The sequence below is a fragment of the Schistocerca gregaria genome, chromosome 8 (assembly GCF_023897955.1).
Source record: "Schistocerca gregaria isolate iqSchGreg1 chromosome 8, iqSchGreg1.2, whole genome shotgun sequence".
In the NCBI taxonomy this organism is placed as follows: domain Eukaryota; kingdom Metazoa; phylum Arthropoda; class Insecta; order Orthoptera; family Acrididae; genus Schistocerca; species Schistocerca gregaria.
The window spans coordinates 78,624,637-78,648,425 of record NC_064927.1 but is presented as its reverse complement, the minus strand read 5'-3'; the positions used below and the strand labels follow the sequence as shown (position 1 = coordinate 78,648,425).

Sequence of the window (23,789 nt, the reverse complement as noted above, 5' to 3'; positions counted from 1 at the left end):
AAAACGTGCTCTTTCTTTGTATGGACTGGTTTTATCAATTGTTTTGGCCCCGTCGATGTGAGTAGGAAAGACTGGTGTACAAACTGATGAGAAATAGTGTCGGTCCAGTATAAGTTTCTTTGTGTTTGTGTTTTACTCTTATTGTTTTCAGTGGTAAAATTATCAAGATTTAAATGTGTCTCCTCACCTCCTGTAATAGCAAGTCATCACTTAAATCACACCACGTTACTAACAGATTAAAACTTTGTGGCAAACCAGGACTTGATCTCTACCTTTCTTTGGGCAAGTTGAAGGTTTGAATCTGACTATGTGAGAAGTACACAGGTGACCTGGAGGGCTAGTGTGCTGTTTGTGAAAGGTGAGGTGTCTGTGTTTGTAACTGAACCCTATACACAGTATCAGTCAGTAATTTTCAGAGCAAAAAAGATTATGAATTTCTGAAAACTTATTATACACTGATTCAGAAATAACTGAAAATTTATGTCTGTAATATGATGTAGATTTTAATTTTCAGGTGAAAAACACATCTCTAAATAAAAAGTATTGGTGTAATAGGATATGAGTGTACTGTAAAACATTAGCCTTTTGGATGTAACTAGGAAATAAAGTATAGTGTAATGATGTTTTCATTCAGACACTTAAATACGTACAGCTGTTCAGAATAGACTGTTAATACTATTCTTTTTTATTTTTACCAGCAGTATAACACAGAATATTTCCTATTCATTTTGGAAAATACTGTTTTAATCCAGTAATAAGCTGATTCAATTAATGAATTCTTAGCCATCTCTGAGTTCTGAGTTAGCCTTTGGGATTACAACCCAGGATAATAATTAATGAAAATAGGAAACTTTTTCAGGATCATGGACTCTTTGATGGAATACAAAGGGTACTGTTTGGAAGTGGTCTGAACTTCTGGATGCACAAACTGCTGTTCCTTGACAGCCTTTCCTATTTGAGCCACGGGCAGCTGAGCATCAGCCTCAAGAGATACATACTGGTGGACATTGATGATATCTTTGTCGGCGAGAGAGGCACACGGTTAAAGAAAGATGATGTTGAGGTCAGTTTGTTGTTTAGAATTTGGATGTCGTTTCTATGAAGAAATATCCAATATGAAATAAAGATTACAATATATCAGTGGAGAAATAAACAATTACTTTGCAATACTCCGATTAAAATTACTATGTGATCAACGTTCTGTGAGTTGAGTGGTAGGGGCCAGTCGCTGTCCAATCATAACTCTTTCTTGAGTCCCACGTGTGTGCTGCATTGCCTGTTTTATAGGTGCACATGGCACTTTGTGTAGCACGACTGGCTGCAGACTGGCAACACTGCTTTTCAATCACAAATTAATATTGATCGGAGTATAATATATGGTGTTTTCACTTACATATTCTTTTATTTATTGTACTACTACTTTGAGATTCACTTACATATTCTTTTATTTATTGTACTACTATTTTGAGATGCACATAAAGAAATCTACACTAATAATAATGATGTAAACTGTAACAGGCAAGGAAATGTTCATGGTTTTACTTGGCAAAGGAAGTTAGTTATGCGTGACAGTGAAATACGGTTATTGTTATGAAATTTGAATCTACATGCGGAATATAGAGCATCATCTCCAAAATAAATTTATTTTCACAATCGGATCTATTAATATGCATGAAAAGGCTACAGAACCATTACAGAGACAACAGAGAGTGAAAACACTGTAAATTACTTGTGGAAAAGAAATGAAATCCTGAACAACCAAAAGAACATATCGTAGTCATGTGAATTAGAGATGCATCTTATCAAACAAAATGTATAATCAATGCAAGGGAAAAAATGAGCCTACTGAAGGAGAATGCAAATAAAGAGTAACATGAATGAGGGATGACAAGGTAAATTTTTTATGAGAAGAATTTGTATCAAACATGAAAGAAACTTAAAAACCTACATTTTAGTGTAGTGACACATGTTTGCTAAGTAGTTGACAGAATGGATAAGGCAAGTTGTACAGAACACTAGAGATTACTGAGCAAAGAGATTTTGGAACTATCTGCAAGAGATGACTTCAAGGCTACTTAATGTAATAAAAGACTGTCTTAGTGTAGGATATAAATATTAGTTCCACAACGCACAGAAGAATATTGAGCAGTCCCTTGTTTACGTTTGTATCCACTGTTCTTCTGGTACATTAGTAGTTAGTCTGTTCTTGAGACCTCTTAATATGGTGTTAGTGTTTTGGGGGAATCCAAACTCTTGCATTTATTAGTGACCATCTATGTATGATTTTGTTTCTGTGGAATGTAGTTCCATTTTTGTGACAATTTTCATAATTGAGGCTTGTCTCTGACATTATAAAACAAACGAGAGTAACCATCCATCAATGTTGTCAGAGCAAGAATACCAACAGTGTGAAAGAAAATTCTAACAGAAAAGTCTCATGCTTTTGATATGGATAGATTCCGCAAAGAAAATCAAGACAGTGGAGGGGGAATGGCAGTGATACAGAAATAGTGTGCAGGTGGGATGGAAAATCATACAGATGTCCAGGTTCAGTTGCATAATGAATACCTTGTTCTCAATTTTTTTTCCAAAGTTATATTCATATCAGCTGCATTGGAGCTGCCCATGTTCCAGGACTGATAAAGAGTAATTCCTGTGCATGTCGATGTGATCCGCCTTTGCCTTTTTGATCTATAATGACAAACTATTTTAGCATAGTGCCTGAAGTAAGTGACTACATTAATGCATTTAGCCAAATATTTCAGTGTCACTATTTGCGTGTAGCAGAACTTACAAATAAATTGAAACACAAAATAATGTGCACATAGACCATTTTGTGTAATGTAGATTGTAATATTTGACAGTAATACTAGTCTAGAGAATTTTTCTACAAATTTCAGCAATTATAGCTGGTATTAGTATTCTATAGAACAAATTCCAGAAACTAGTAATTTTAAATATGTCTGGGTCTGCCCATTTAACATTGGCATAGTCAGTTAACAATCTGGAAGTGAATTGTGCTTATAGTATCTTTCTTATCACACTAAGTCATATTAAAATATTTGTATGCTAATTTGTAACAATGTAACTACACTACTGGCCATTAAAATTACTACACCACGAACATGACGTACTACAGATGCGAAATTTAACCGACAGGAAGAAGATGCTGTGATATGCAAATAATTAGCTTTTCAGAGCATTCACACAAGGTTGGCGCCAGTGGCAACACCTACAACGTGCTGACATTAGGAAACTTACCAACCGATTTCTCATACACAAACAGCAGTTGACCAGCATTGCCTGATGAAACATTGTTGTGATGCCTCGTGTAATTAGGAGAAATGCGTACCATCACATTTCCGACTTTGATAAAGGTTTGATTGTAGCCTATCGCTATTGTGGTTTATCGTCTTACGACATTGCTGCTTGCATTGGTCGAGATCCAATGACTGTTAGCAAAATATGGGATCGGTGGGTTCAGGAGGGTAATACGGAACGCTGTGCTGGATCCCAATGGCCTCATGTCACTACCAGTCGAGATGACACGCATCTTATCCGTATGGCTGTAGCGGATCATGCAGCCACGTCTCGATCCCTAAGTCAACAGATGGGGAAGTTTGCAAGGCAACAACCATCTGCACAAACAGTTCGACGACGTTTGCAGCAGCATGGACTACCAGCTCGGAGACCATGGCTGCGGTTACCCTTGATGATGCATCACAGACAGGAGTGCCTGCAATGGTGAACTCAATGACAAACCTGGTTGCATGAATGGGAAAACGTCATTTTTTCAGATGAATCCAGGTTCTGTTTACAGCATCATGATGGTCGCAGCCGTGTTTGGCGACATTGCGGTGAACGCACATTGGAAGCGTGTATTCGTCATTGCCATACCGGCATATCATCCAGCGTGATGGTATGGGGTGCCATTGGTTCCATGTCTCGATCACCTCTTGTTCGCATCGACAGCGCTTTGACCAGTGGACGTTACATTTCAGAAGTGTTACGACCCGTGGCTCTACCCTTCATTCGATCCCTGTGAAAACCTACATTTCAGCAGGATAATGCTCATCCGCATACTGCAGGTCCTGTACGGGTCTGTCTGGATACAGAAAATGTTCGACTGCTGCCCTGGCTAGCATATTCTCCAGATCTCTCACCAATTGAAAACGTCTGGTCAGTGGTGGTCGAGCAACTGGCTCGTCAGAATATGCCAGTCACTACTCTTGATGAACTGTGGTATCATGTTGAAGCTGCATGGGCAGATTTACCTGTACACACCATCCAAGCTCTGTTTGACTCAATTCCCAGGCGTATCAAGACCGTTATTACGGCCAGAGGTGGTTGTTCTGGGTACTGATTTCTCAGGATCTATGCACCCAAATTGCGTGAAAATGTAATCCCATGTTAGTTCTAGTATAATATATTTGTCCAGTGAATACCCATTTATCATCTGCATTTCTTCTTGGTGTAGCAATTTTAATGACCAGTAGTTTAATCATTTCACTTTTCATGTGATAGCTGAATTGGTTGGGAGTAATATTCCACTTGCTGTTTGTGTAATATTTGTTCTATCTATCTCCACACAGGCACTTTTAGAGACACAGGAAAGAATTCAACAGCTGGTACCTGGTTTCAAGTTCAACCTCGGTTTCTCGGGGAAATATTTCCACCATGGGAATGCGGAAGAAAACCTGGGAGATGACATGTTGCTTGGTAAGTTGTAATATGTGAATGATTTATTTCAGTTTGAAATGTTTTACAAATTTGACTGGCAAGCAAAGCAAATAAGACTTTGCAAACAGTCTTGTAATAATATAATATGGAATTTGATCAAAGTAAAGTAATAACAGCTCTCTCTCTCTCTCTCTCTCTCTCTCTCTCTCTCTCTCTCCCTCCCTCTCTCTCTCTCTCTCCCCTCCCCCTATCACCCTCCCCCCTCTTCCTCCCCCCATTCTGTACATAAATTTATTCTTTTTCTGTATTCTCTGTTACCCCTGTTAATTATAATTTAGCTTCATCTTTTTATATATAGTAGTAAACTGATTAATATATGGTAAGCCTTATGTAAATTTTGCTTTTAGTTACTAATCGTTATGCTCTGATTTACATTCCTGTTTTCCTCTTTCCTTTAAAACATCTGATAAACACCATACATTTAAAGGAAGAATAGTGGCTGCTAATGAAATTTATGTCTGGAATGTTGATAATGTAGGAGGAGGATACATTGTCAAGCATGTTCCCATGTCTACAGAAATCAGTGTTGGGAAGCAAGATCCATATGTCTCGTATGGTGTAACATGCTCAGTGCCTGGGTACTGGACAGCCCCAGGGCGGACAGTTCTACTGTGTACACCAGTGTATTCTGTTTGTTTGGATATCATCTTTACGATACTGAAAGCTCTTTCTTCTCTTCTCCATGAGCTTTTGTCATCCTGCCCCCTCCTGTTTCATATCTCTCTCTCTCTATCTCTTACACACATGCACGCACACGCATGCGCACACACACACACACACACACACACACACACACACACACACACACACACACACACACTGTTTCTCTCAGTAAAGAGTACCTAACTAATATTGTGTTTGCAGAAAATGTTGGGAGTTTCATGTGGTTCAGCCACATGTGGAACCACCAGCAGCCACATCTGTATGACAACCTCACACAACTGGAGCTCGACATGGCACTCAACAAGCAGTTTGCTAAGGTACAGTGATCCCCTTTACTGCCTCTTTTGTCGTTATGTGGGCCAAGCTGAAGCTGCATTTGGGATCCACTTGTCTATCTTCCAACTAGTGTGACATTTTCCTTCTATAAGCATAATATTTATTGTATAGGGTGTTCACATGAAACACCACAGATTTCCAAACACAGTTTAAAAAATGAGATGAAGATATTTGAAGTTTGGAACAACATGTAAAGTAACTCAGAAAGTTTTGTACAAAAAATTAATTCACTTTTGCCAGGTATAAAAGTATGAAACATGTTTTTTTGTATATGTATATTAAATTCAGAAGAATGATAAATAATACTTTATTCAAAGTACACTCCATTGTTTGTTATACAAAAATATATTTTGGGCAATTTGTGAATACTATGCCAGTAAAAATTTTCCACTTTTGCTGTGAATCATTCACTGAGCCATTTTTTCACATCTTCCTATGAATCAAAGCACTGATCGCCAAATGTGTGACCTATCGATGAAGAAAAGTGGTAGTCGGAAGGAGCCATGTCTGGTGAGTAAGCTGCATGGGGTAGAATTTCCTAGCAAAGTGCTCCCAATGTGTTGTGAACCAGTTTTGCTGTATGTATAGGAGCATTGTCATGAAGAAAAATGACTTTGCATTGCCTCTTTCAGTAATGTGGCCTTTTTTCAAGCAGCAAACAGTCTACATCAGTTAACTGTTGTTGGTAATGTTTAGTATTAACCATTTTCCCAGGTTTTAACAGCTCATTATAGACAACGCCCCTCTGGTCACAGCAAACACAGAGCACCATCTTTCTGCCAAAGTCATTTTGTTTTGTAATCAATGTCGATCACATTCCTAGGTCTACCCATGATTTTTTGTGCTTAGTATTCTCATAATAAATCCGCTTTTAATTCCATGTAACTATACATTGCAAAAATTGCTTCCTTTTGTACTGAGTGAGCAAAAGCTTGTGTTTTTGTGCTGTTCTATTTGCCTGTCATTCAACTCGTGTTGTACCCATCTACTGATATGAATCTTTCCCATCTCTCATAGTTGATTGGAAACAGCTTGTTGACTAACTTCCAATTGCTTGGTGAGTTGTTTTTGTGCTTGCGAATTATCTTCTTTCAACAGTGCTTCCAATTCCACATCTTCCAATTTTTTCCAATTTTCCATGTTCTTTGCTTGCGACACTGAAGACACCATTTTTGAAATGCTGAAACCATTGTTTACACATATTTTGTGATGGAGCATGTTCACCCTAAGCTTTTTGAAGTAATCGGTATGACTCAGCAAAAGTTTTCCTCAAATGGAAACAAAAAAATAATGCTGTCAGGAATGCTCTTAGTTTGGTATAAATTTTGTCATATTGAACACAACAACACAACACTGTGCACAAACTGTTCCAATTTATCACACATGCATATCTGTCACTTGTTGATAACACAACAAAATGGTGCAGTGTCAAATCTTTATAGCACAAACTGCATTGGTGCGACATCTGTTGTCTGAAATCCATATTTCATATTTATACACCTGGTACATGTGCTTCTTTCATAACCTGTAAAATGCTTAGACAATACTCTGTCTTGACCCACATGTGCACAAGCATGTCTTGGGTGATGGAGGCTGTTGCATCCACAATTCTTCTGTAGAGATTACCAATATGTCTGCTTGTGTCTGTGTATGTGCAGATGGATATGTGTGTGTGTGTGCGAGTGTACACCTGTCCTTTTTTTTCCCCCTAAGGGAAGTCTTTTCGCTCCCGGGATTGGAATGACTCCTTACCCTCTCCCTTAAAACCCACATCCTTTCGTCTTTCCCTCTCCTTCCTGAAGAAGCAACCATCGGTTGCGAAAGCTAGTAATTCTGTGTGTGTGTTTGTGTGTTTTGTTCATTGTGCCTGTCTGCCGGCGCTTTCCCGCTTGGTAAGTCTTGGAATCTTTGTTTTTAATATATTTTTCCCATATGGAAGTTTCTTTCTATTTTATTTAGATTACCAATGTAACTTTTAGATGAAGCATGCACATTGTCTTTCATAGAATCCCTCAGCAAGAAATCAAGAGGTGTTAAGTCAGGAGTTTGCAGGGGTCATTAAGTTTGTCTGTCATGTCCTACTTGTTGCTGTGGAAATATTTGGTCCAGGAAGATACGGACATGGAAATTCCAGTGTGGCAGTGCACCATCATCCTGAAAGAAGCAAAGAAAAAGCCAATTGCTGAACCATGTCCAAATAAATTATTCCTGTTAGTGTTTGCTCGGTGAAGAAAAATGGTTCAGCTATGCTGTATTTCATTTGTACAAACAACCCTTTAATTTTTCTCTGTCTATGGCATGTTTGCTGAAACTGTAGGGGTTTTCTGAACTCCAAATGTGAATGTTGTGCAGATTAACCTTCCCACATTTCTGGGAGGTTGCTTCATCAGAGAAAAGACATTTCCTAGATAATAGGTATTTTTTCCAATCCAGTCCAACATTTCAGTAGCAGATTCATGAGGCATCATTCCACTTCAGTGCTTAGAAAGTTTATACTTTGTAAGTGTGTAAGCAAAGTTGTTTATGCAGCACCTTACACTGTTGAGTGAGGGATGTATAGCTCTTGTGATGTTTGCTGAACTGACTTTGATGGATGTTTTTTAAAAGATTATCAGAGGTGCATTTTCTGCCAGAAATTGATTTTCTGTTTACAGTCCCACTGGTTAGGAATTTGTCATACGAAGCCTTAAATGTGTTAACATCTGGTGGCTACCCTTGAAATTATCATCAGAAATCTCTTTGAACAGCAGGAGTGATTTCATTTCCATGTACCACACCATACACTAGGTTCTCTGGTACTTTTGTAAAAGTGCAAAACCGTACAACAGTTGCTCAATACACACTCTTTTGATGTGTGCACAACTGATTTCAGAACACTAAAAGTTCCATCACCTGGTGTAAAGTGTAATAATGAAAATATTGTATTACATGACAATGAGTGGATTGGGATCCTCAAGTCTGAAATTTCAGAGAAGGAGCTATGTGACAAATTTCTAAAATGAATTAAAGTAAATGAAAAGAGAGAACAGGGCATTATTTACCTCAGTGTTTTCGGGGAACCAAAGGTTATACGCCAAAAGAATAAAAGGGACATAGAAAAATCTAAAAAACCCAGACACCAAAAATAACCAGAATGTTAACCATGTAAGGTGCAATAAAAAGGGGGGAAGGAGAGAAATGACATATTGCATATAATTACTTACATAAATTCGATAAAAACAGTTCCTATGACTGGGAACACAAACAGAAAAACTGTATAATAATAAATACTAGCCATGAGCACTGAGACCAAACACACCCCATGGTGCAGGCATGGGATGAGACAGGTATATATATGATTGGCTAACTGTTTAACCAGGAAAAGTGGGAAGTAATGGCAGAAAGAAGATGGAACCATTGCAACATTAAGAGGGATGAGGGCCAGTACATTGAAAAAGAGAGATAGAGAGAGACCAAGGAAAAAAAAATATTATGTTATATGGATTACTTAATCTGCCTGAATAATGCTATACTTAACTAAAATATTTTTTTGATGCAGGGCAGTGCATTGTGCAGTGTATTGAGAGGATGGGAATGAAGACTTCTTAAGATTTCAGTTTCTTCCAGGCCACTGAATATCCAACCTTTTTCTGTGGCATGTAAGACAGTTAAGTTATTGCTAAACCACTGCAGCAGATGCTGGTTATCAATCAAATGCATTGTCAGAGCAGCTGAGCAGCTGATCTGGAATTGGCCAGGGCCTTATCTTATTTAAATCTCATATAAAAATTCTTGCATGTGTGGCCAATATATCTGCTCTTATAAAACTGGCTTGTATCACACTCAAGGATCCTTATTGAAGACTTCACATTTCCTTAACCAACTGCCTGAATTTTTCAGTGTGAATATGCTAGAGCTATGTTGGCTGAAATCTGTTTCTTTCTATTCCTCTTTGTTACAAATGGCTCTGAGCACTATGGGACTTAACATCTCAGGTCATCAGTCCCCTAGAACTTAGAACTACTTAAACCTAGCTAACCTAAGGATATCACACACATCCATACACAAGGCAGGATTCGAACCTGCGATTGCAGCGGTCGCGCATTTCCAGACTGAAGCGCCTAGAACCGCTCGACCACCAGCGGCCGGCTCTTTGATACACATCCATGACATGGAATCATACAAAACTACTTCTCTTATCTTTGTCTCTACTGAATTTAGAGTTTCTCCCTTCCATGCTTCCCCACACTTCACTAGTATTTTTTCCCCTCCAATTTCTCAATCATAGACCCCAGATACCCATTATGCAGAGCAATATTCTTGGTTATGCTGAACTTCCTTTCATACTCATGTGCATGTGATCTGAAGGGAACATTATTTTTGTTTAGGAGGAACTGAAAGGCAGCACTTTTTCGTTTAAATGGGTGGTTTGAAGCTACATTCAGGACTAAATCAGCGGTAGTCTCTTTTCTGTTGATGCCAATCTCCATCTTGCCACAATTGAAGGTGACCTTTAGTCTAAATATGGCAAGGCCCCATTATCTGATGCTGAACAGAAAAAGAAATCTTTCCATGGAATGTATTAAGTTTGTTTTGCAAATTGCCACGCCTTTAACTGCTGCCTCCATATAGAACAACATAGGCAGCATAAGGTTTCCATATAATGTATTATTTTTTCCTTTAAAATAAAAATAAAGAAAAAGAAATGTACAGGTCTTCTTCCCACTTATTGTTGTGATGGTTCCATCTCCTTTCTGCTGTTACTTCCCACTCTTCCAGGTTTGACATTTCACCAATCACATACCGCATCTATGGTATGTGTTGTGTGCATCCTCAGTACTCATGGCTAGTATTTAGACTCCCTGTTTGGGTTCCCAGTCATACAGCACAGAGGAACTGTTTTTATGGAATTTCTGTAAGTAATTCTATGCAATGTGTGATTTCTCTCCTCCTTTTTGTATTCCATTTTACATGTTTCAAGATTCTGGTGACATTTGCTGTCTGGTCAGGATGTCCATTTTTTTCAGATTTTTCAAGGTCATTTTTATCCTTTTGACATGGAACCTTTCGTTCCATGACAACACTGTGTTGAGCATGACCTCAGAATTTAAAGTGCTTTTATTGGTAAGTAACATCCCGATCTCTCTTTTAATTTATTTTAATACATTTTAGAAATAGTTGCCACGTAGTTCTTCATTGGACATTTCAGACTTGAGGATTCCCTCCCATTGCCACGTAACATAATATTTTCATTATTATAGTTTACACCAGATCATTGTACTTCAAGTCTTCCAAAACCATTTGTGTACAGAGTAAAAGATTATAGATTAAGCAACTGTTGTGCAATTCCTTCATTTTACAAAATGTACTTATATAATTGTGGCTACTCCATAGCTGGTAATTATTTAGCATCTGAAACTAAATGGGAGGTACTGTTAAAAAATCAACTAAAAACTTTTTGAGACTCTTTATATGCAGCCACAGACTCAAAATATTTGTGCCTCAAATTTCTTTAATTTCATTTGGAGACTGGGGAGGTTTCATGTGGATACCATGTGTGATACATAGTGTTTTATATTAATGAATACTACATGTATAGCCTATTACAACAAAATTTGGAGGGAGAAGAATGGTGTAAATATGTAATGTAATAGTATTTTTTATTATATTAATTACCTTATAGGTAATGGACCTAGATTTCAGTTAACATTAATATTCATTTCTGTCAGAAAACAGATTTGAAAACATACAATACCAAAAATGTCATCTTGCTCTCGAACACCGATTTGGATAGTAATGGAATGTGGAATTAAAATGAGTGTCAGGACTCTTAATGCAATGTCCCTTTTAACAGGGGAAATAATTAAATATAGAAATGAAAAGGAAATGAGGAATGAAGAACTATTATAAGAACCCTATTCAGAGAGATTGGTCAGTGTTTAACAGAGGAGGTAGATAATATGAAATGTATCAAAATCAACCCAAAAACATTGATGAGTCATTATAAACATATTTTGTGAGAACTGTATATATCTCACTGTGTAGTCTGTTCTGACCTGTCTTTTTTGTTCTTTAAAAATATTTTTTTCTTGTAGAAGCAGTTCATAATACTTCTGCAGTAACTAGAAATACTTGTCAGTATCATGCAGTTTTCATTATAGCCATACAAACATATCACGGATCAAATAACACCGATGAAGTGAGATGAGGGCTCATTCTTGGAATCTTAAATTATGCCAGGAAAACTGTACAACAGTGGAGTCATGTTAGAATTAATGGAAGAAAGTAACTGGTTCACAGAAATGTACTGAAATGTAATAAACAGATTGAAGTACATCATCCATTTCATTTTAAAATGAAATAAGAGCATGCTACAAATTATTTTTATCAAAAGGAAAATTCAGTCAAGAAGACTAATAAATAACGAGACAGAAATGCTAGCCCATATTTACATGCAGGAGATGCAATATCTACATCCACTTACGTATTCCACAAGCCACCACATGTGTGGTGGAGGTCTTATACCACTGTTAGTCGCTTCCTTTCCTGTTCCATTTACACATAGAGCAAGGGAAAAATGACTGCCTATATGCCTCCAAATGAGCCCTAATTTCTTGTATCTTCATGGTTTTTATGCAAAATGTGTGTTGGTGGCAGTAGAATTGTTCTGCTTTCAGCTTCAAATGCTGGTCTCTAAATTTTCTCAGTAATGTTCCTAAAAAAAATGTCACCTTCCCTTCAGGGATTCCCATTTGAGTTTCCAAAGCATCTCCATGATACCTGAATATTGTTTGAACCTACTGGTAACAAATGTATCAGCCTGTCTCTGAACTGCTTCGATGTTTTCCTTTAATCTGACCTGGTGAGGATTCAAAACACTCAAGTTGTACTCAAGAATAGGTCACACCAGCAATGCAGTCTTCTTTACAGATGAGCCACACTCTCTCAAATTTCTTCCAATAAACCAAAGTTGACCATTCATCTGCCCTACTATAATCCTCACATGCTCATTCCATTTCATACTGCATTGCAACATTATGCTCAGATATTTAAAAGACACGACTATGTAAAGCAAGCCACTTCTAATGTTGTATTCAGTTGTTACGAGATTGTTTTCATATTTATCTGCATTAACTTACACTTTTCTACATTTAGAGCAAGCTGCCATTCATTATGCCAGCTACAAATTTTGCCCAGGTCCACCATGAGCAAACAGCCAGGGATTGCTGCTTAACCTGTCTGACAGATTATGCCAGAGAACAAGGCTAGTCCCATTATTCTTCGCGTTGCCACTCTCATGGTGCCCCCCATATCTGTCACTTGCCATTGAAGATAACACACTGGTTTTTATTACTTAAAAAGTCTTCAGGCCACCCACATATCTGGGAATCTAATCTGTAAGCTTGTTCCTTTGTTAACAGTCTGCAGTGGGGCACCATATCGAATGCTTCCTAAAAATCTAGAAGTATGAAATCTGCCTGTTGTCCTTTGTCTGTGGTTTGCAGGATGTTCTGTGAGAAAATGGCAAGCTGAGTTTCAGACAAAAGCTTTTCTGTGTCTAGGAAATTAACTATATTTGAAATGAGTATATTTTCAAGAATTCTGCAACAAATAGATATTGAGGATATTAGTCTTGAATTTTGCAGGTCCATTCTTTCACTCTTCTTATATACAGGAGTCACATACACTATTTTCCATTGACTTGGGAATCTGTGATGGGCAAGAAATTTGTAATGCGAGCTAAGTACTCTCTGTAAAACCAAATTGGGGTTACATCTGGACTTGTTGACACATTTATTTTCAATTTTTTAGTTGGTTGCCTATGTTCCATGCAAGAGTCTCTTCAATGTTCAAATGATTATATGTCTGTATGATCTTCCTGTGTGAATGATTTTGTAAATGATAAATTTAAAACTTTGGTTTCCATTTTGTTGTCTTCTATTGTCACACCAGGCTACTCAGCAAGTGGCTAGGTAGAAACCTTCAAATTGCTTAGTGATTTAATGCAGGACCAGAATTTTTTCAGGTCCTCGCTGAGATCTTTTGCTAAGGTACGACAGTGGTAATTGTTGTATGCCTTGTGCATTGATATTTTTAAGGACACACGAATCTCTAATAATTTTTGCATGCCATCATTTGTGCATTCTTTTTTGAAACAAGCATGCAATAGTCTTTTCTTTCTCAGCATTTTCTGAATTTAATTATTAAACCACAGTGAGAGTTTTGCATCCTTATTCCACTTACTCAGCACATATTTTGCAAAAGTATTATTCTCCATCCGTTTAAGCTTTACCCACAGTTCCTCTATGTCCATCATACTGGAACTAAATGATGTCCGTGTGTGGCCAAAATGAGATGCTAACAACTCTTTCTAGAAAAAAGTACTCTCCTACCTTCTCAATGCATTTATTAACTTTGTTACCCATCATTGCTATAATGATGAATTGTGATCACTAATTCATGTCACTATACTAATTTTATACGTGGAAGAACCCTGGAGATACTACAAGGTTTCAGATAGATTATATAATGGTAAGACAGAAATTTAGGAACCAGGTTTTAAATTGTAAGACATTTCCAGGGGCAGATGTGGACTCTGACCACACTCTATTGGTTATGAACTGTAGATTAAAACTGAAGAAACTGCAAAAAGGTGGGAATTTAAGGAGATAAACTGAAAGAACCAGAGGTTGTACAGAGTTCCAGGGAGAGCATAAGGGAACAATTGGCAGGAATGGGGGAAAAAATACAGTAGAAGAAGAATGGGTAGCTTTGAGGGATGAATTAGTGAAGGCAGCAGAGGATAAAGTTGGTAAAAAGACAAGGGCTAGTAGAAATCCTTGGGTAACAGAAGAGATACTTCATTTAATTGATGAAAGGAGAAAATACAAAAATGCAGTAAATGAAGCAGGCAAGAAGGAGTACAAACGTCTCTAAAATGAGATCGACAGGAAGTGCAAAATGGCTAAGCAGGGATGGCTAGAGGACAACTGTAAGGATGTAGAGGCTTATCTCAGGAGGTGTAAGATAGATACTGCCTACAGGAAAATTAAAGAGACGTTTGGAGAAAAGAAAACCACTTGCATGAATATCAAGAGCTCAGATAGAAACCCAGTTCTAAGCAACGTAGGGAAAGCAGAAAGGTGGAAGGAGTATATAGAGGGTCTATACAGGGGCGATGTTCTTGAGGACAATATTATAGAAATGGAAGAGGATGTAGATGAAGATGAAATGGGAGATTTGATACTGCATGAAGAGTTTGACAGAGCACTGAAAGACCTGAGTCGAAACAAGGCTCCAGGAGTAGACAACATTCCATTGGAACTACTGACAGCCTGGGGAGAGCCAGTCCTGAGGAAACTCTACCATCTGGTGAGCAAGATGTACGAGGCTGGCGAAATTCCCTCAGACTTCAAGAAGAATATAATAATTACAATCCCAAAGAAAGCAGGTGTTGACAGATGTGAAAATTACCGAACTATCAGTTTAGTAAGTCACAGCTGCAAAATACTAACTCAAATTCTTTACAGATGAATGGAAAAACTGGTAGAAGCCGACCTCAGGGAAGATCAGTTTGGATTCCGTAGAAATATTGGAACACATGAGGCAATACTAACCCTACGACTTATCTTAGAAGATAGATTAAGGAAAGGCAAACCTACGTTTCTAGAATTTGTAGACTTAGAGAAAGCTTTTGACGATGTTGACTGGAATACTCTCTTCCAAATTCTGAAGGTGGCAGGGGTAAAATACAAGGAAGCAAAAGGCTATTTACAATTTGTACAGAAAGCAGATGGCAGTTATAAGAGTCGAGGGACATGAAAGGGAAGCAGTGGTTGTGAAGGGAGTGAGACAGGGTTGTAGCATCTCCCCAGTGCTATTCAATCTGTGTAATGAGCAAGCAGTAAAGGAAACAAAAGCAAAGGACGTAAAAGAGCAGTTGAACAGAATGGACAGTGTCTTGAAAGGAGAGTATAAGATGAACATCAACAAAAGCAAAACGAGAATAATGGACTGTAGTCAAATTAAGTTGAGTGATGCTGAGGGAATTAGATTAGGAAATAAGACACTTAAAGTAGTAAAGGAGTTTTGCTATTTGGGGAGCAAAATAACTGATGATGGTCGAAGTAGAGAGGATATAAAATGTAAACTGGCAATGGCAAGGAAAACATATCTGAAGAAGAGAAATTTGTTAACATCGAGTATTAATTTAAGGGTCAGGAAGTCATTTATGAAAGTATTTGTATGGATTGTGGCCATCTATGGAAGTGAAACATGGACGATAAATAGTTTAGACAAGAAGAGAATAGAAGCTTTCAAAATGTGGTGCTACAGAAGAATGCTGAAGATTAGATGGGTAGATCATATAACTAATGAGGAGGTATTGAATAGGATTGAGGAGAAAAGGAGTTTGTGGCACAACTTGACTAGAAGAAGGGATCGGTTGGTAGGACATGTTCTGAGGCATCAAGGAATCACCAATTTAGTATTACAGGGCAGGAGGGTAAAAATCGTAGAGGGAGACCAAGATATGACTACAATAAGCAGATTCAGAAGGATGTAGGTTGCAGTAGGTGCTGGGAGATGAAGAAGCTTGCACAAGATAGAGTAGCATGGAGAGCAGCATCAAGCCAGTCTCAGGACTGAAGACCACAACAACAACATACTGATTTTGTTGATAAAACCAGGCCTGTGTCTAGCTACAAGGGGAAAAGTATTTCCATTGTGTGTGGAGTGTTGAACTAACTGCTCGAGACAGTTTTTAGAAAACATGTTGAAGAGTATTTCACAAGATTACCTGTCTGTACCTCCCAGATTGAATTTTTAGAGATCCCTTTCTATACTCAGTAGATTAACATCACTTATAACCAGTGCTGCACAACCTGGATATTTATGAGCTACTGAGCAGATACTTTCTTTGAATGATTCTAAAACTGTCACAGCAGAATCAGATGGCCAGTAAAGACATCCAACACTTAATTTGATTTCACGCAGATCTATTATATAAATTTATAGTGGTGTTGACAGGCACATCTAAAAGCTGTAGTGTCAACACTACATAGTTATCAGAACTGTTAGTTCCCCTTTTAAGTGAAGGAGGGTTAGGTTTCGGAGGTTCAAATAGAAGTGCAGGTCTCCCTCTGACACCTCCCCTTCACCTTTGTCTCCCATTGTCTCACTGCAGGTGGGACTCTCTCATCGTGGGGCATTCCTTTGTAGCCTTCCCACTCTGCTTCTTGAAGTGGGACCTAACAGTTCCATAAGCTAGGCTAGTACTGTCACTTTCACTTTGTTATATCTGTCAGCAGTACTACATATACCTGCCGGAGGTAAGTACTGGCTAGCAGTTCTGTTGTGCCACAATTTATTAATGGTTTACATTTATATAATTTCCCCAGTTGTCTTTTATGAAATGTCTCTGTTATCTTTTACACTTTTTTTTATAGGAACATGGTATCCCAGTGGACTCTGGTTATTCTATAGCACCTCACCACTCTGGTGTGTATCCTGTTCATGAGATATTGTACGAGGCCTGGAAGAAAGTGTGGAATGTTCGGGTAACTTCAACAGAGGAATACCCGCATCTGCGACCAGCGAGACTGAGACGTGGATTTATTCACCGAAATATAATGGTGGGAAACTAATTGTGTTTGTGAATAAATATCTTTGGATCAATAAAGTTTGTTTCCTTTTGTACACAGAAACAATTTCAGTGAAGATAAAAAGGATTCACTAGTTTTTACCACCTCTAAAAATATTAACATCGAGGAATCAGTTGTGTTATACTTACGTATCTTTAACTGAGTTGTTGTTCTTTTTTTCTTTTTTATATATCACTTTGTGATTGCTCACGGCATTTGAATTGTACTCTCCGATCTGAGGCATAATTTTCTGCCTAAGATTTTGTCTCCATGTGTTTTAGATATTCTCATTGTTTATGGAAATATGTGTTTACATTTTATGAAGTTTTGTGCTTCATGAAGCAAAACTATGAACACTTTATTGGTAGAAATTGAATGTACAGAGAGGATAATTTGCTGGTAGAAACAGACTTTGCAAAATGGTGATAAAAATTTGAAACGTTAATGGAACTTTGAAGATGAAAGAGTAATGTTATACAAGTAATGTGTTCTGTGGTTAAATAAAGCAAATGGCAGTAATTCATCCACTGAAAAAGCTCAAGGTGCCACTTCAGCTCAAAGCAGTGGTCTTTGAAGTAACATTCGAATGATTTCAAATGTGGTGGCTACCATGTGTGTATGAGGGAGCTATTCAGCTGCTTCGCTATATCTTAGTAAAGCATTGGAAGTATAGTAAAACCCGTTTTAATCAATCTCTGGGGTCCAAATATTTTTTCGTTAAATAGTGATTTTCCTAAAATGAGGGTTTTGCCATAGTAGGTGGAAGGAGTGATTCAGAATCATAAATCAAGCATGTTTAGGTGATATACAACTCTCCATCCAAACAGGCCTTGGAAGGCCCAACGGCACTGACTGGCCGCTGTTATCCTCAGCCCACAGGCGTCACTAGATGTGGATATGGAGGGGCACGTGGTCAGCACACCACTCTCCCAGCTGTATGTCAGTTTACGAGACCGGAGCCACTACTCCTCAATCAAATAGCTCCTCAGTTTATCTTACAAGGGATGAGTGCACCCCACTTGCTCGGCAGACCAGATGTCACCCATCCAAGTGCTAGCCCAGCCTTCCAGGGCTTGACTTCAGTGATCTGATGGGAACCGGTGTTACCTCTGTAGCAAGGCTGTTGGCTCTGGTGATATAAGTCCTGTTTAATTACAAAAATAGCTACTCCCTTTGCTACAAATTTACAGGAAGCAAAAATATAATTATTACCCTTTTCACAGAACACAGCCTTAATGTTTTTAAAAATGAATAAGTCGTGTTTATTTTGTTCTTCCAATATATTGTAAAGAAAGAAGCAGTTGCTCCAGATGGTTGATACAAGTTAAGAGTTGACTCATCTACACTAAAAAAGGAAAAAAGATTCCTGACAGTATCAATTCTTTGCACAGTAGCAACAAAACTTGATGCAATGTCGTCTTCTTCTTCTTCATTGTCACTGCCAGTTCCTACCTGTAATTTGTGATAAGCATTTTACTTGCATTAGCCTTGACTATTGAAGTAAGTATGTCATCATCACAACACACAATGTCCTAGAATGTTGCATTTTCATAAAATTAGTTTTTCTACTGTGTTGTTCTTCTGGAATAATGTCTTCAACAGCAACTGGTGTACTACAGCCAGCCTTTGTGAAACAATTTAACATGGTCTGTTGTGGTACAGAATTCAAGAGAGCAACAAACATATGTGTACCTTGTACAGTGCTGTCTCTTCACTGGAATTCTCTCAAAGGATGAAACTGACTTCTGGACAACTGCTACTCTGTATTTGGCTTTAACACACTGTATTATGCCCAAGTCCAGAGCCTGTAGGTGACTTTTGTAGTGTAGAGGAAAGATCACAATATTTACATTCCTCAGAAACTATTTCTATCATGTCTAGGCCTACAGAGCATCGGTCAATAATAAATACAACTTTCCTTCACGATGCACTGATCTCGGCATCTAAGCGCCCAAAAAAAGTTGTAAAGATTTCTGACATCTGTGGAGACTGCTGTTGTACAATAAGTGCAAACTACTGGTAGCATTTTTATGTTTTCAAAACATCTGGGAGTTAATAGTGGTGGCATCTTTTCTCTTCCATCACAATTTACACACAATAGCTTTTTGTCATGCTTTCTACACTTTTTTTTACCTCCATGGAATTTTTTGCCTTAACACAATGATTTTGCAGGAAGTAAATTATAAAAGGAGCCAGTTTCATCAGCATTCAGAATGTGCCAGGTCTCATAACCCTGCATCAGTCATGGCAGTGTAACATTTTTCACACTTTCTGTGACCAGGCCCTCACTTTCTCCACATACACTTTGAAACTATGGATTTAAAAAAAAAAAATGATTCAAACAGTTATTTGATGCACAGAAACTTTCAGTGTTGATCTTTAAAGCGATTTCATGGACCTTCTGTTGCAGTATGTTTCCCCTTATATTGATTCTTCCACTGCTCAGTCCGTGAAACAACTTCAGAAGAATATTTTCCACATCACTGAACATAAACATATGAATGTTCTCTTTGGGATCCACAGTAATCATTAGCTTCTGCACTAAATCAGATTCCCTCTCCATGTTGTTCAAAATATTCATGTTAAGATTGTCATCATCAGCTTTTTCTGAATTGTTAGCAGGCCACAACTCCATAAAAGTAAAATTTATAACTTTGACACTTTACTAATGAAACAACTATAGTATACGTGTATCATAGCCTCAGTGACTTTGAAATCAGATCACATGACCAAAGTCACTCAGAAATAGATTTCTGAAACTTTCGACACATCTGTCAATACCATTACAAGAGAAGTCAGGTTATTGATAAGGATCCAGGTACATGTCAAACGGATAAATTGATAACCATTTACTGTGCAACACTACAAACATTGTGATGTGTAAAGTAGAAAGAAAGCATAAATTCACTAGAATATGTTAGGAATTACATAAAAACTTATTTAAAATTGTGAAACATTTCGTTTATATTCCTTAAAAGTGTACTTTTTCTTAAAGCAATATTCATTAAAGCAGGGCGAAATAACATTGTTCTTATGGGATTTTTGCTGGGACCAGTAGCAATATTCACTAAAAGCAGAACTTCCTTAAAAGCAAGTTTGTTAATTTGGGGATTTATTGTAATCAGTTTCTCAAACATTTTAAAGCCAGAGAATTTACACATCTATCTTTACAGTCTCTGAAAATGTCTCCATCAGTAGGAAACAACACATTAGCAAGAAAATTGTGCCCAAAGTCAAAGCCCCAAATATAGAGATGTTTCCAAAGAAGTAAATGGTAGTTTCAGTCATGAAAGCTCACATTGATCATGTCAGTGTTATATAAATGATTACTCACCTCCTCATTTGATTCACACATGTGCACAGACATCATTACATAATGATGACAATCAAACATTTTGCGATGTGTAGACATAGCTATTCTGTGAAACAAAACACACTTCACTCTAATTTCAGTAAAGATAATATTCTACAAAATAATCACTCCCTCACAAAGCTTTATTATGTACAATCCCCTTAATAAAATTTTGATTTCATTGCTTATCCACTTATGCAATCATATTTATTTTCAACATTCAGTAACTTTTTTCTTCCTAATTCTCACATTACTCATTTTCTCTGTGTGAAAAAGACTGTCCAAGCATGATAAATTATATGAAGTATAATCTGATGAACCAATATGAAGTACAATTGACTAATTCTTTTAGTTTTTCAGGTTTTTAGATTATTCACTGTAAGTGTGCCATAAAAAACACACAAAATAAAAGAAGCTTAAGTTTGGATATGATGATTAGGTATTACTTATTTAAGTCTTTCTTCAACAGGTATTGCCACGTCAGACATGCGGCCTCTTCACCCATACTATTATGATGCGAGATTATCCTGGGGGCCCTACAAAACTAGACGAGATTATTCAAGGCGGAGAACTTTTCCAAACTATCGTCTACAACCCTGTGAGTTTATGTAATGCAGTTTACTTTAGTAACATTATTTAATACTCAATTTCTCCCTTGTGATCTTCAGATCATAATATATTCACTCTTAACATTCCATAATACTATCTTCAGTTTCTAATCCACTTGCTTCTCTCTCAAGAAGGTAGAGCATGCAAACATGTTTTTCTTCAGTCACACAAAGAAACTTTGGCTACTGAGTTGCTGTGCCATCTGTTCTTGAGAATGTGCAATTCTATTCTACAGTTTTTCTTTTTGCAAATAAGTGATGGACTGATAGTGATTTACTTAAGAGTATGATATTTTGACTCTTTCTAATATCATATGTTAATGTCACTGCCCTCACTTCTTCTTAAGTTGGACAGTGATCTGTAACATTCAGAACACACTTAAAGAAAGAAAGAAAGAAAGAAAGAAAGAAAGGCATGTAAGGAAATATTAGAGAACATCAATAGAGGATCCAATACAGTTATTATTAGATTCTGACAAGAGCCAGTAAATACTTTGCAGAATGCCACAGTCTGTTGGATGATGTTTACTTTTTGGGACTGCAGATAAACCACAACCATAACCCACATCAAGGAGAAACTTAGTTCAGCTACACTTCAAATATACACGACTGTACATTCTCAATACACTTACTCCATATATTTTCAATTACTAATGGGTTATGGAATCATTTCTTGGGACATCTCAATTTACAGCAGTAATATTTTCAGTATACAAAAGCATGTTATAAAAATTATACAGGGTAAACAGTGTTTACTCTAGCCAGAACATCCTTCAAATATCTCTTCAATTTTTTTAGTTTTGTTTTGATAACAGTTTCAAAATACACCCAAACATTAATGTCCTTCATTCTTACTAGTTTTCTCAAAAAATACTGCCACCTTGAACATAATAATACTGTGATCCAACCTCTAGATGGACTTTAAGGATTTAATATTAGGGCAGAAAGGACTCAGATGTGTGGGTGCAGATTCATTTAACTATCAGACAAGTTGGATTCTTTATGGGCCGGGACAGAAAAAAGTCATTTTATTTTATGCCCAGTTTTGTTGTTATGATTTGCAGATTTTGCTGTTATTTTTTGGTGTTATTACAGCTGTCTGCTTTCTTTTTTTGATTATTTATATTCAAGTTATTTAACCATTTTCCAGTGCTAAAAATGAAACTATATCTATTATGTACATTATATTTATTACACCATAAACATCATGTTTATTCATATTATGCTAACTTGAGAAGAAGAAAAAGGGAAGAAAAATATTTGTTATACTTGATAATTAAATAAAAAATAACACTTTAAAGCCAGTAAGTTTTTGGCCAAACACTGAAAACAGCTTTTCAAATGTTGGCATTCACATGATTCCTTATTTATCTTCCAAGAGATAGTGATAGCAAGGTTTTAACACTTCATTGTTGTTAGAAAATATGCTTTTATTGTCTACTTTGTATCATGGAATCTAAATAATCTACAGTGCAAAAGTTGCAAATGGCTGATTATCAGTTCTTGTCACCTGCAGACATTTGACTATGTCAACATTTCCTGAGTACATGGACATTTGCTTTTCAGCAAAGTTCTGAAGAGATATATACCCCTTCAGAGCATCTGCACTATTGAGGTGTCACTTGCTACATCTGCATTAATGCATTCAAGCTTATTGCCTTTGGGCAAAACATGAATCTATGGCTTTGAAGACTGATTTGTTTGGATTCCGGGCCATGAGAGTTGGCACCGTTACATGAAGATGCAGCCCAGTGCACTTCAATCCATGCTGAACTTTTCAACAAAGCATATGCCTCTTTATCATTTTCAAAATCTTATTTAGGAATAAAGAAAATGACTTGCTGAAAGGTAGAAGCACTGCATTGTAGATAAGCACACAAACAAAAGGTACGGAGCTTGGATAACATTTGGTATGCACTTCTTTTGGATAACGTTTGGATAACGTTTGGTATGCACTTCTTTTTTCTAACCATAGTAATAATATGGACTCCCCCCCCTTACACACACACACACACACACACACACACACACACACACACACACACACACACACACACGTGGTTGCCTATGTTGGGCTCAGTTGACTGCTAGCTTTTTAGTGGCCCACAGTGAGTGCACTGGGGTGAGGTTGGGGTCTGGGATGCAGTGGGGTGATGGAAGGAATGAGGTGGGAGGCATGGGGTTGGGGGCAAGTGCCTAGCAGCTCATGGGAGAGTGGGGAGCCATCTATGGGCTAGTGAGCGGTGCAGGTAGAGTGAGTAGGTGGCAGATGGCTGGGCCCATGATTAGGGTATGAGATAACAGTACACAACTTACTGATGTGGGGTACTGGGGCTGTATTTGATGTGAACTGAGGTGTGGATGCAGGAGATTAACATCTATCCTAGACACAACAAAGAAGTGTCACCAAATACCACCATGGACTGGGACGACTGAACCACATCATTTGTCAGGGCTTTGATTGTCTAT

The 23,789-nt window shown here is 37.5% G+C and overlaps 1 protein-coding gene across 5 annotated transcripts in view; it reads left to right on the top strand.

Annotated features, from left to right (window-relative positions):
• Positions 1 to 23,789, top strand: part of LOC126284041 (bifunctional heparan sulfate N-deacetylase/N-sulfotransferase) — a 1,095,215-nt gene that overhangs the window by 1,008,644 nt on the left and 62,782 nt on the right. For all 5 annotated transcript variants that reach the window (XM_049982613.1, XM_049982616.1, XM_049982612.1 and 2 more), the window contains 5 exons: positions 860 to 1,063; positions 4,593 to 4,719; positions 5,605 to 5,720; positions 17,166 to 17,351; positions 21,182 to 21,310. In XM_049982613.1, the coding sequence (XP_049838570.1) occupies positions 860 to 1,063; positions 4,593 to 4,719; positions 5,605 to 5,720; positions 17,166 to 17,351; positions 21,182 to 21,310 (762 nt within the window). The remainder of the gene's footprint in view (positions 1 to 859; positions 1,064 to 4,592; positions 4,720 to 5,604; positions 5,721 to 17,165; positions 17,352 to 21,181; positions 21,311 to 23,789) is intronic.